Raw genomic sequence first — 14,070 nt, 5'->3', positions numbered from 1 at the left:
TTTCTTAGTTCTTATTTATTTATTTATTATTATTTTCTTAGTTATTTATTATTGGACTTATAACAATTGAGCTTAGCGCATTTATTTGACTTATATAAATCTATCCTCCTATATTTTGGAGAGGAAGATTGAAATAAAACATGAATATGTCTTTATCTATTTTATTGCGACTGATGAAAGCATCAGTTGGTATCTGAAGTCTCGCAACGCTCCTGGACAATGCTCCTCCGATGTCCCCCAGCCATCGATAACTAGATTGTTACTGAGATAAACCGTCAAATTGCTGATTTGACGATAAAGGTGACCGATCTACGTAATAATTTTGTGATAAGATACAATACAATCAAAATATCATAACTTTTTCTAATGAGTTAAGTAAAAAGTTAAATTGTCATTCATGCACACCAGACAACCTAATATATTCCTAATATATTCCTGCCATGCTCCATCTAAAAATCATTCAATAGAAAGATAGGTCGACTATCATTCATAAGAGTATAGCACACATCTGAAACTTGTGTTTACTATACGTACCGTAGACAACATATTCATATGTTCGCAAATGCAACAACTCTTTCATCAATAATTGTAGGTATACATCAATCAACTTTTTTAGATTATGCAGTTCTAAAATAATCGTGGATAAGAACATATACTCCTTCCTTATACATGTCCCTAGTGGAAAATTATATGAGGTAAGAATTATTGGCCAACATGAACAATTTACCTATATGCTCCATAAGGTGCAAAACTATTTGTGCAAAATCCTAATTGAACAATCTGCGATCAAAATGTTTCAACGTCTCTGCATCAGATGGATGGCTCGTCAACCAACCTTGCTATGGTGATGACTTTACCACGTCATTGCTTTTTTTTTTTTTTTTTTTTGTTTCAACAAACTCATGCAAGTTTTTCAATCTTTCTTTCAGTGGAAGATATGTCATTTGTGATGCAACAATATTCTTCCGCCAACTACCATGTTTCCAGCGTGCATGACTCACCACAAAACCTGCACTTTTTTTAAAGCCGCATCATTTTTCCAAAATAGCATACTTCCATATGGACAACGGTCTATTTAATGGTAAGAAACTTCATATTTTTCGTTAACTTTTTATATACATAGAAATCGATAACCCTCAGGAAGTGTTCGTTTAAGTAACTTACATATATTATATGTTGACTCCGAGATATTATGATTCGCCTTAGAGCACATCAATTTTGTAAAAATAGATAGCTGTGTTTTTCCATCACAATATGCATAAAATGGTTTGTCCATTTTGGAAATATTGCTAAATTTACTTAGAGGTGGCAAAAATAAGCACGGTTCGAAAAAATCGGATCTAGGCTCACAAATCAAGCCCAAAATTATTTCGGGCCAAGTTGACACTGCCCGATTGAATCTATTACTACCTTCGTCCGGTTCTAAGGATCTCATTTTCTTTTTGCGTGTTGATATTTGAATATTAATTATTATATTAAAACATAGACCAAATAAAGAAAAATTAAAAAAATACTTCTATTAGTGTCTTGTAATACTAAAAAAGAAAAAATTGTACAAAAAATTATGCAAATATGATAATATTTTTAATGTTAAATACAATGACGCAAAAGATAAATGAGACCCTTTAGCCGGACGAAAGGAGTATATTTTTTTATTTTTATAGAGAAAGTAATAAAAGTTCTGTAAATTATAAATATAAAAAGTTATTTAAAAAAATATAAAATAAAATATTTAGAGAATAATCTTTTTAAGGTAAAAATATAATTATAATTTTGAAGTTAAAACTGCATATTGAAATTCGGTGAGTTGGTATTATTATATCAAAATTTTTCTAAACTTATTAAAACAAAAATAAATAAATAAATAACTTTTAGTGTTTTAGTTTGAAATATATATTTTTTTTTATGTGAAATATAAAAAATTGTATAAAAAATATAAAAATTAATATTTTTATACTAAATGATGACTTTTTGTTTAGATAATAAAATATAATATTATATACTCCCTCCATTTCACCACAATTGACATTATTTCCATTTTTGTTTGCATATATTTTTTAATTGCTATATAATTTTTCAATATTTATATATATTTTTTAATTTTTTTAATCATATATATATTAAATTTACTTTAAAAATATAAATATTATTAATTATATAAAAAATAATATAATACACCCTCCATCCATTTTCTAATGTCCTATTTGATATTTACATGTATTTTTAGGCAATTAAGATTTTTGTTATAAAATAACAAATTTGCCCTTAATCTTGTGTATAGAAAATGAAAGAGTAAATAAAGTAAAGATAAAAGAGTAAATTTTGTGTATAAAAATAGAAATAGGACAATAATTGTTGGACATTCCAAATAGGAAAGTAGGACGTTAGTTTGTGGACGGAGGGAGTAATATACTAACTAATTATTATTAACTAATTAAATATCCTTACCTTAAATACGGTGTCTCTAATCAAATAGTTCAATTCCGATGGGACGAATGAAGTATATACATATATTGTGAATTGAGTTTGAAAAAAAAAATAGTTATAAGCACACAGTCACAAATTTCCAAAACTCTCTTCCAAAATTCTACTCCCTTCGTCCCAGATACTGTGCCTGCTACACCGTAGATATGGTATTTTAGGAGGGGTGTAATTAGTAGATAATTAAGAATGTATTAATGAAAATAATTATCCTATAATATAAATAATTATAAATTAAGATTAAGATAACTAATTAGTTTAATTAAAATTAAAAAAAATAAAATTTAAAATGAGATTAAAGTGTGTAATCATTTTCCAAAAAAGGAAAATAACATGGTACGTGGGTCTGATAGAAACGGCAACGTGAACATGATATTTGGGACGGAGGTTAACAAACACAATCCCCAAACTCCAATGCAAATTTAAAAGAATAATACCCCAGCTTAACTTCTTTCAAATTATAGAAGTATAAATTGATTTAAAAATTAAACAAAAGTAAAAAATAAAAACAAAAGCCAAAATAAAAAATACAATATTTCTATTTTCTAATTTAGTAACTGTACTGTCTATATAATCTATGTTAATATTATTAATTACCATAGAGCATCATTTATAATCACCTCTTTTATTACCTTTATTATTGACTTTATAGATTTTACTATAAAAATTAATTACCTTTCACATTATCTTTAACAAGGAAATATTATTACATTTATCGAGAACTGGTTACCTCTAACAAAAATTTTAAAAAAATAGTTATATATTATTCAATTCTTTTGAAATTTTAAATTTTTAAATTCAAATTTAACATAAATTATCTATAAATATATATATTGATTTATTTCGAATAATTTCAAATTTTAAAATAATAAATTATATACTTTAATATATTAAAATTTATATAAATTAATATTTAAAATTAAAATATACTATTATACAAAAATATTATTAGACAATAAAATATATAGAAATATGTATAAATAAATAAATAATTTGTATATATATTATGTAATAAAAATATATAGAAACAAATAAATTATTGTGAGTTATATAAAATAGTAAAGGTAATGTATTGAAGGTGAATGATAAAAGAAAATAATTTGAATATTGAGATAAATATGACCTGGACGAGAAAGATAATGAAGGGGAGAGAATAACAGCAACGGATGCTCTTATATTATTTTTATATTAATGATACTAATAAGATATTTTTATTTATTTGTTTTTTTTTTTATTACTAATTAATATAATACTAATATTCAAAAATCTACGTCCAGAAAATAAATGACAATTCTTTTGGAGGGAGTATAATATTTTTACAATTTATATAAATTAATATTTTAAAATTTAAATATAATATTATACAATAGATATTATTTATATATTATTAAATAATAAAAATAGAAAAAAAAAATTAATAATTACTATGAATTTTTTAATATTGTAAAAATAATAGGTGCAGATAATAATGCTATAACGGTGATAAAAAGTAATTTGAATGAATATTAATATAAATATGATACGGATTGATAAAAAAGGTAATCAAGAATAATACTAGATGCTTAGTATTCATTTTAGAAGTAACTCTCATCTCATGAGTTACTGGATGCGCAACGCCTTTCTCCCCCACTCTCTCCCTCTCTGCTCTTGGGCTGCCTTTCCCAATCATCTCCCTGATTTCGTCTCCTTTCCTTTCAGGTATAGATCAGAGATTTTTGCCTCAATTCTGCCTTAAATCCTGCCATTCTACAGTTTAACATGATATATATATTATATATTGTGCTGCAGAAGCTATTGCGGTGTCAGAAACTATCAAGGTGAAACAATGGAGCACGTTGTGTTTGATGGTGCTGAAGTAATGGTGGGCGACCCTCAATCGCTTCAGAAGAAGATATCCTCCATTCGGAAAGACGGTCCTTTGAAACTTCAGGTGCTTTCTGGTCCCTTTCAATTATTTGATTATTTGTAATTGTTCTTCTTCCCTGATTGTCATGATAATATGCTTCTTCGATTAGATGATGATTTGTGCACAAAATACTTCGTGCATTGTAATGGCGTACATCCTAGTTGTTTGATTGATAGAAGAAACCTTGCCTTAACAACCTGCATTTTGAAAAGTTTTTTTTTTCGACAAGGAAAAATTTGAGAGGTATTCTGATATCAGAATGCCATCCCTTTCAGTGTTGTTTAAACTGAAGGTATTTAAATTCAGTTGCTGATAATTGAACCTACCTGATACAGCATAGTGGAGAAGTTACAAATCTTGTTTTTACTGGTCCGAAGAAATTTGCAGATTGGAAGGATATGTGTTTACACCCCCAAATTGTATTGCAAATTTGCAATGGAGAAGGAACATGAATCTCAGGATACCTTAACCAGACCGTATTTGCATTTGCACCAAGAAAATCTCACTAATTTACTGGACCTCCAGTCCCAATCATCATCAGACAAGCCTATAGAAGGTGTCTGATTGCATGCAACAATGTAGAATCATAATCCTCATCTTTGCAGGAATTTTTGCTGGGCTCAAGTGGCCTCCGTGATCTGAGAATGATAAGTATTGATTCTGTTCTGATAGAGTTCATTTAAGGCTGCTGCTTCCCAACAGGGAAGGAAGTATTAAATAGTTTCCACCCAGGAGGGTGGGGGTTTGTGGAGAGCATGACAGTAACTGGGAATTTAAATTTTTAAAATTTGAACCAATCTGTTTCAGGTCACACTTTATGGCTGGCTGATAGCCCATCATGTTATTGTTCTTTGGCATGCAATTAAAATGTCTGTTACTTTCAATTTGTCTTTAGATTATTGCATCTACTTCGTTCTGAAAAGAAATGAAAAAAACAGGTTATTGCAGATTTTGATGCTACACTAACAAAGTATTGGGTTGATGGTCAGCGAGGGCATAGTAAGTTGCTCTGTTTCTATATCTTGATAAATATCTTCTTACAAAGTTACATGTTGATTCATTGTGGTAATGTTGACTGCTGTCCCATCTGCAAAGACTTTTCAAGTTGTTAGCTCGTAGCTCATTATTTTTGTTACAACTCAAATATAGGTAGCCATGGCCTTTTGCAACAAGGGAATCCTGAGTATGATCTCAAGAGGCAGGAATTATATGAATATTATCATCCATTAGAAATAGACCCAACAATTCCACTTGATGAGAAAGCCAAACTTATGGAAGAATGGTATGTGATTTGACTACCTAAGATAGATTCCGAAATATATGGTAAATTACGAATTGGTTTTTTAAGACATGAAATGTGAAAAGAACTTCTGCTTAGAAACTTCTCAAATTTTCTTGTTTGGAATATCATAATGTACCTCCCAAAAGGATTTTTGTTTTTTAGAAAACTGATATAGTGTTTATTCAGAGATTTTTCTGTGGGTGCCAAAAAAAATAAAATTGCGTTTACAGTGGCAAGTTGCAGTTCACCCTAAAACCTATTAGCTTGTGTAGTGAACATATTAAATGTGTCACTTAAGTTTCTCTGGGTTTGGTTTATGAAAATATTTTCCATCAAAGGCTTGGGAATTCCTGAAATTAATAAAAAGGCTTTGAGATGGTCAAAGTGGTTGACACAATAAAAGCAGGTGGGGGAAAACACATGGTCTTCTTATGGAGGGAGGACTCAACTATGATGCTATAAAGAGCTCTGTGACCAAATCAAGGATTGCATTCAGAGAGGGTGTTATTGAACTTTTTGAATTGCTAGAGGTAATTAGAATTAGTTTTTTGGAGCATCAAGTTTTCCAACAGATCAGATAACAAAGTTAATGGTAGTTTTGGGGTTTAATAACGTTTGAGTAAAAGAGAGAAATCTGGCATGCCATATTAAGTAATCTATGCAGAGACCCTCTCTAATCACCAAGCAGTAGTATACAGATTCTTGTTTGACACTTCAACTCTGATCTCTAGTTTACTTGCCACAGAAGAATAATGTTCCCATCCTCATATTTTCTGCTGGCCTTGCAGATATTATCGAAGAGGTTAGTTTTTTCCATATTCTGATTACTTTTCTTAAATCATTATAGTGTTTTTTTTTTTTTTTTTTTTTTTTTTTTTTTCATGTAGTTCTTGAAAAGTTGATGAAGATGGGTACTTATTTATCTACAACTTCCTTTCTTCCTTTACAAGGTTCTGAGGCAGAAACTTCATCAATCCTTTAAGAATGTCAGAATTGTATCCAACAGAATGGAGTTTGATGACAGCGGTAGCCTTGTATCATTTAAAGGTATTCCTTTCCTTCTATGAGGCTTTTTGTAAACTTTTTATCATATGCATTCTTCTTGATCCTTTTTAGTTACGAAGCATCAGTTTTTTGTCATTTCTTTCTGATCATCCACCTTCTTAAATGTGATTCTGTCTGTCTCTCTGGTGTGCCTGCGCATACACACACTGACAAACACTGGCGTTCTGCGAGGATGTTTAAATTAAGGTTTTGATCTTTGGGTAATTTGGTAAGGGAAGTGCTAATACCAATGTGTGGTCACGATCCCTGCTCTCATTATTGTGTCATGTAACATCTCTTGTCAGGCCTTCCTCTTGAGCAGGAATCAAACTCTGCAGATGCATCCAGGCTCCAGCCCTAGCTGAATCTGAATTACTTAATTTGGTAGTTGCGGGAAAGAAAAGTTTGAAGAGATATTTTTTAGGGCTACATTTGATTTCAAATGTGCATTTGTTTTATTTGAGTCCCCTGATTATGTGCAGATTTAATGTTTCTCGTTTGGTCGTTCTTTTCTTGTCATCATTCCTTGCTATAGCTGCAAAATATTCATGCAATATTTTGGTTGGTCTATTGCAGGGAAGACAATCCATGTATTGAATAAGAACGAGCATGCAATTGACATGGCTGGACCAATGGATGATCAGTTGGGTGATGCTGATGCATTGATTGATGACATGTCCTCTGTTAAATCGAGAACTAATGTACTACTACTCGGTGATCACATTGGAGACCTGGGAATGTCTGATGGCTTGATCTACGATACAAGAATATCGGTTGCTTTCCTGTGAGTTATAGTGTACCCATTTGTATAAATAAGTGAGATCCGCAATTCTTATCAAAATAATTTTGTGTGGCAAAACAATACCCTCAATCTCACAATTGTGTATTTCTAATTTAAAGTTGATTGCAATATTAGATGCTTCTTTTAGTAATTTTGATCCTACGATTTTCTGGGCTATTGAATTGGGTCGAAAAACAAGCTGACAGACTAGGCTAAGTGTTAATTAGTTTATCTTAATGAAATTGTGGGATTAAATTAACTGAAAATTGTGTATTGTTGTTGTTGACTTTTTTTTATGCTAATATTGTGCTAAACTTACCAGAGAACACAATAGCTAGGATTTATTTGACAAATATGGATTATCTGCTGTCCTGAATGTATGAACCTGCAGCATGGCTACATATTGATGTAGAACTTAGGTAGGCCTTATGACATTGCAAAATCTTCATGCTTTTAACGATCGGCAGATCTTGTAATACTGTGAAAGCATCTTGCTTGGTGATCCCACCTGTTTTCTGTTTTCACAATTGGCTTCTTTATGGTTTTCCCCATTACCAGTAGCTGATGATAAAGAATAGAACTACACATTTTTATAATTTTCAGTTGTCTGATTTATGAAGTGTTTTTTTTTGGTTGCAGAAATGACAACATTGACAGTTCCAGTGATAGCTATAGGAATGCTTTCGATGTTGTGTATATGGTAAGAATAAAGCTTCAAAATCTTTGCCTTTTCTTTCTGCTCTCTAAGTAAAAAATGATTCACAATCCATTCATGAAACAACATTTTTCATACATTTCTGAAATATTAGTTCGTATGTGCGATCTTTTGTATAATTGTATTTAGTTGTCGTAAATCTGTATTTGTGTGTTGGTTTGTGGTGCAGAATGACGCATCGATGTGGGGAGTTGTTAAATTAGCCTCTCAGCTTTGTTCAACCATTGTTGGCAATGGCAGTTGAGTTCCCAGATATCATCCATATATCCACAAGATTAGGTCAGTCTCTGCTTGCCTTGCATAGCTGGTTGCTCCCATAGTTTTGATTTCTCAATTATAATTGGACATTCTGTTATAAAATACTAGTACGATAGACCCGTGCGTTGCCCAGTTTATAAATTATTAAAATTATATTATATAAACAACTTATTATAAAAAATTTGGATCAGTGAATCATTGAGATTAAATTTGTGATTGTGCTCATAAAAGGAGAATAATAGTAAGATATAAAAATAAATTCAAGTAGAGAAAATATTTGCTTGTTAATTTACAATTTTTATTGCTAAATTTTGATGTTTTATTTTTAGTTATTTTAACTGTATGGGTTGGTTTGGTTTGTGTTGGAATTTGAAATTTTAGTTTGGATTTTAAGAGCTTCGAAATTTGAAGTGTATTGAAATTATTATTGTTATTATTTTTTTTTTATGTGCTTTTATTGAGATCCTTCTTAAAGAGGATAAATAATAATTTGATAATTTGTTTTATTTTTGGCAAATTTTGACCGGAACATGTAGGGTTGACCAATCGTGGCGATGGAATTGTTAATAAAAGAGTGTGCCCAGGTAAAAAAGCATGGCTGCTTTCTTTTAACAAAAATTTTCTAACGCATTTTCTAAAAGAAAGTTAGAAAGTTTAGGGTGTGTTTGGTTGGGGCTTTGGATTTTGAGTTGGGATTTGAATAGTAAAAATTTTGAATTTGAATAGTTGTATAATAGGTGTTGACGTGATGTTTTGGAATGTAAAATTGATTTTTAGTATAATATAAAAAATGAAAAATATGTGTTTGATTTGATATTTTTTGGGAAAGAAAATAGGATGAATAATGTATTTAAAATCCAATCCCCAAACAAACACACCCTTAATGTATTATATATATTTTTTCTTTTTATATTATCTACACTATCTTCAATATTTTATATTAAAAATATCAAAATACAACAAACATACCCTTGATATCTCTAGTACTAAAAGAAATATTTACAATTTAAAATTATTTATTAAAAGAAATGTTTAAACTATTTTTAGTATTATAGTCCTTAATTTTTATGTTTTCCTTTATAAGTGAGAATCCGCAGCCGCTGCCGAAAGTGCGCGCTAGGTAAACCTCCGGCCGAACCATGTGTGGCAGGTGACTTGAGGCGTCGGGGTTTGAATTTATGACCTCACGATTACAAATTCAACTCCTACGTTACCAGACCATCCATTACGAGACTACTAGTATATTCCTTAATTAGCTAATTCGAAGCTCAGGCACTGATAAATTTAATGAAATGGTATTTAAAAAATTCATGAGTTTATAAATAGAGCCTATATATGGTCATCAATATTAACGCGTGTGTGTGTATATATATATATATATATAAGAATATGCTGAGAATATTGTAAATATAGTAAAAGATATTTGTATTTATAGTAGGGTTACTTTGGTGTAGTTACTATAAATACAAATATTTGATATTATTTGTACAATATTCTCAGTATATTCTTTTATATATATATATATACATGTTAATAATAAAAACGATAGTTTACTAGAATTGTTAAACATAGCAAGCAATTTGTGTTGACAAGCCAGACTAAAATTATTCAAAAGTATTTAATTATATAAATTAAATTAAAAATTTCTCGAAATGGATTGATAAGTGAGTATAATTGATATGAATGAATAAAAATAAATTAATGATATATTTATCATTGATTTGGGTTTGATTAGCGGGTTTAAATGAGATCAAAAGTTAAAGAATGTGCTATATTATCTAAATATTATATATTTGAGTCGAGGATAAAACTTCGACCTATAAAATGAAGACATTCTAATAATACCCATAGTTTATGGTGTATACAAAGATATTCATTTTCATATTTGGTGAAACTCTAATATTTCGGAATTCCGACGAACTAAATTGAGAAAAAACGAATTGTGTCGGGAGTCTTGAACACGGAGGAGAGTCATGTTATCGTAAAAAAAATCACTAGAAAAAACTATCGAAAAGATACATAGAGAGAGTGATTGAGAGAAAAGATTTATATTGGTTGATGAGAAAAAATGAGATGTGGAAATGACATTTTATAAGCTCACCAATATACATAAATTAAATGTCGGAATGGTAACCACCAAAAAAAATTTACTCATCAGAAAAACCTATGGGAAAGATACATAGGAGTGTGATTGAGATAAAAGATTTATATTTGTTGATGAAAAAAAATATGATGTGGAGATGACATTTTATAAGCTCACAAACATACATAAATTACAAATTAATGTATGGAATTTATGATAAAATTAAGAATTTATGCATATTTTTATAATATAACCATAATTTTTCCATCATTGTTACAAAATATCTCTTAAATTGTGTTGATTATTGCTTTATAAAGTATGATATATTTATTTATGAAAGATTAATATATTTTTTTATTAAAAAATTAAAAAAAAAACATTTTAATATGAATTCTACTGATTTGATATAAATAAATAAATAATACTTCATTCGTCCCATAAGAATGTACTATTTTCCAAAATAAAGGTACCATTTCATAATACATTTTTATTTTATTTTTAACTATAAACTAATATAATATAATACAATATTAAAAAATTTATATGAAAAAAAAAAAAAAAACTATTGTCTTGTTGTGAGACAGAGGTAGTAAAAGTTAGCAAATTAATTTTAATACTCTCTCCGTCTGTCTTAAGGGTTACATTGATTTTTTTTCGTCATTATACTTAATATTAAAAATATTCTTATATTTATATATTTTTTGTATACAAATGTCATTCTATTGGTAATATAAAACACTAATAGAAGTATTTTTGCAATTTTTTCTTAATTTGTACTTACGTTTTGATATAATAATTAATATGCAAAATCAATCGGCAAAAAGTAAATGAGACCTTAGGGTCTTGTTTAATTCAAATGAAGGCAGAGGAGGAGAGAGATTTTAATGGAAGAGATGGGAGGCCACAGAGGGAGGAGAGAGAATATTAAAATTGTAACAGTGTGTTTGGTTCATATGAAAATGAAAAGATGGGAGGTGAAGAGGTGAAGGAAAATGATATTTTTGTGTTTGGTTGAATAAGGAAGGGAAGAAAAAATATAATAATTTTATTGTTTTATCCTTATATTGTATAAATAAATAAAAATAAAAGTATTTAATAAAATTTTATTAATTTATTAATAAAACATCAATTTTGATATAAGAATGACATCTTAAAATAAGTATATATATATTTATATCATGTAAATAAAAAATAAATAAAAATAAAATTATATATAAGAAAAAATTGAATCAGTTAATAACAAAATAATCATTCTAACATAAATTTTATGTATTTAGAATATTTTACAAGATAAATATTTTTTTATAGTGTTACATAAATATAATAAATATAAATTTATTTTAATAATTAAAGCCTAAGGTTTAATTAAATAATTAAAATAATATTAATTTAATTTATATGTGTTTTATAATTTAATTACATTATAAATTTTAAAAATATTATAACTAATTATTAATTATAAAATACGTATAATATAATTTATGTATAATTAAATACAAATAATGTAATATATAATATTAAAGATATAATAGTAATTTTATAAAATAAAAATATAGGCATCTTTCCCTCATCTTCAAATTCTTCCAATTTTGAGGGAAACAACAAAGGTTTTAAAAAAAATTTGAACAAAACCAAATAATTGTAATTTTTCTCATTCCCTGCTCTCTCTTCCCCTCCAAATTCTTCAAACCAAACAGACCCTTAGAATGGGATAAAAGGAAATGAGTATAATAATACATGCACAATTTATTAATTTTATAAATGTCTTATTATAATTTTTCTTAAATATATAAATGTTAGATATTATAGTTTTTTATACTAAATTTTTTGTAGAATATATTGTACAATAATAAGTTTTATTTATACCTAATTTAGCATTATGTAATTAATACAAAATAATTAATTAAAATGTATTGATAATGATCAATTAGTACAAATAATTATAACTATAATTAATTATGAATTTAAATGTAAATTTTAAAAAAATATTAAATTAATTTAAAATTATTAAAAAAGCAAAAAAGAGAGAAAAAAAAAAACTTTGAAATTTCGGGACCCACACCTACCTCAAATATATTATATTTAGATAATAGTGAAGATGATTTATCATACTTAAGTTCTAATTACCGTTTTCAATTGAATGTTGGTGGATTAGGTGTTTCGCAAAATATTGTAGGATTATTATCCTCCGTTGGAATCGTTGTGATCCTTGAAAATAGCACGAGAAACAACTAGTAAAATTAGAACAAAAAAACGACATCGAGGTCCTCGATCGAATGCTTCTAGAAGACGTTTCTCTCTCATGCGAGCCCTAACAACAACACGGAAAACGACCTATAAAATTAGAACCACGAAAAAAAAAAAAAAAATTCAAATTCCTCAATCAAACATTCACTAGAAACGTTGAATTCTTGCATGATCCTTTGCAAGAACACCATAAACATCCAACAAAATTAGAACCACTAAAAGGACATCAAAATCCTCAATTAAACGTGGGAAATGTAAGATTCTCCCACAAGACTTGACAACAACACAATAAACACCCAAAATATTAGAACTATCAAAAGGACATTGAAAATTTCAATCGAATGCTTGCTGGGGGCGTTTTTCTCTTACGCAAAAAATAACATAATCGAATGGGGGGTTGAAAATCGATAAAATATGAGCAAAAAAAGTACGAAGTTAATATAAAACGTTCTTAAAAAATGAGTGTGTCTTATCATTTTGATTGAAGCATGAATTTAAATGTGAGAAATGAGATGCAAATTTAAATCCAATTGTACATTATTTTTTTTTTCCAAAATTTTCAAAAAAGTAACTTTAATTATTTTAGACAATTAATTATAATTTTAAGAATTCAATTAATATACATAATATTTATTTGTATAAGAAACTTATAAAGTAAAGTAATATTAATAATTTACAACTATTATAATAAAATACATTAGAAGATATCCTAAAATTTAGAAAATATATAAAACAACTCAAAAAAAAAAAAATCGTAAAAAATCAAAACCCAAATCTTACGGAAATATATTACCTCCTCTCACACTTTTTATTTATATTCATCCCACATACTATATCACTTTATTTTTCTAAACAAAAATTATATATTTTAATCACAGACTAAATCTTAATCATATAATTATTTATATTATATTATAACTAATTTTGATAATTTATTTTTAATTATTTACTAATCATATTTCTTATAAATTTTTGTATCTACAGTAGCCCTTATACAATAATAAGAACTGAATGAGTAAAATTTAATAACAAAAAATTTATTATATCAAAATTTAATAATCCATATAAGGCTATATTCACCAATAATTTTTTTTTTTTATTATGATTTTCAATTATATACATATTTTTATACACTATATATAACATATATCTATTCACCAAAACTAAATAATTTAAAACGAAATATTATTTTTTATATTTAATATTAAAAAAAATTTCATTCAAAAACACAATATATTGAAATATATCTCAACAATATATATAATTTAAATAT

At 27.7% G+C, this 14,070-nt stretch overlaps 1 protein-coding gene across 3 annotated transcripts; it reads left to right on the top strand.

Annotated features, from left to right (window-relative positions):
• Positions 1–4,059: 4,059 nt before the first annotated feature.
• Positions 4,060–9,793, top strand: LOC127259284 (uncharacterized). 3 transcript variants are annotated; one of them, XR_007840476.1, is made up of 12 exons: positions 4,060–4,179; positions 4,270–4,411; positions 5,326–5,386; positions 5,537–5,669; positions 6,076–6,199; positions 6,415–6,471; positions 6,620–6,716; positions 7,290–7,497; positions 8,134–8,194; positions 8,379–8,488; positions 9,004–9,051; positions 9,552–9,793. XR_007840476.1 is itself a non-coding variant. In XM_051286501.1 (11 exons), the coding sequence occupies exons 1-10, from the start codon at positions 4,076–4,078 to the stop codon at positions 8,451–8,453; spliced, it is 1,062 nt and encodes a 353-aa protein (XP_051142458.1). In that variant the 5' UTR covers positions 4,060–4,075; the 3' UTR covers positions 8,454–8,488; positions 9,004–9,465. The 3 variants fall into 3 exon arrangements, 2 of the variants coding, with proteins under 2 accessions (XP_051142458.1, XP_051142457.1); XM_051286501.1 differs by lacking the exon at positions 9,552–9,793 and having other exon boundaries at positions 9,004–9,465; XM_051286500.1 differs by lacking the exons at positions 9,004–9,051; positions 9,552–9,793 and having other exon boundaries at positions 8,379–8,749.
• Positions 9,794–14,070: the final 4,277 nt, after the last annotated feature.

This window comes from Andrographis paniculata, unplaced genomic scaffold (genome assembly GCF_009805555.1).
Source record: "Andrographis paniculata isolate CXL003 unplaced genomic scaffold, ASM980555v1 Contig60END, whole genome shotgun sequence".
NCBI classification, from domain to species: domain Eukaryota; kingdom Viridiplantae; phylum Streptophyta; class Magnoliopsida; order Lamiales; family Acanthaceae; genus Andrographis; species Andrographis paniculata.
Note: the sequence above shows the minus strand (reverse complement) of the source record. Positions and strands in the feature narration are given on the sequence as shown.

Excerpts from the sequence above, each read along its gene's own strand:
- LOC127259284 (XM_051286501.1), top strand. The coding sequence starts at position 4,076 with ATGAGTTACTGGATGCGCAACGCCTTTCTCCCCCACTCTCTCCCTCTC. Across the intron at positions 4,412-5,325 it reads ACGGTCCTTTGAAACTTCAG|GTTATTGCAGATTTTGATGC; the intron begins GTGCTTTCTGGT and ends TGAAAAAAACAG. Across the intron at positions 6,200-6,414 it reads AACTTTTTGAATTGCTAGAG|AAGAATAATGTTCCCATCCT; the intron begins GTAATTAGAATT and ends TACTTGCCACAG.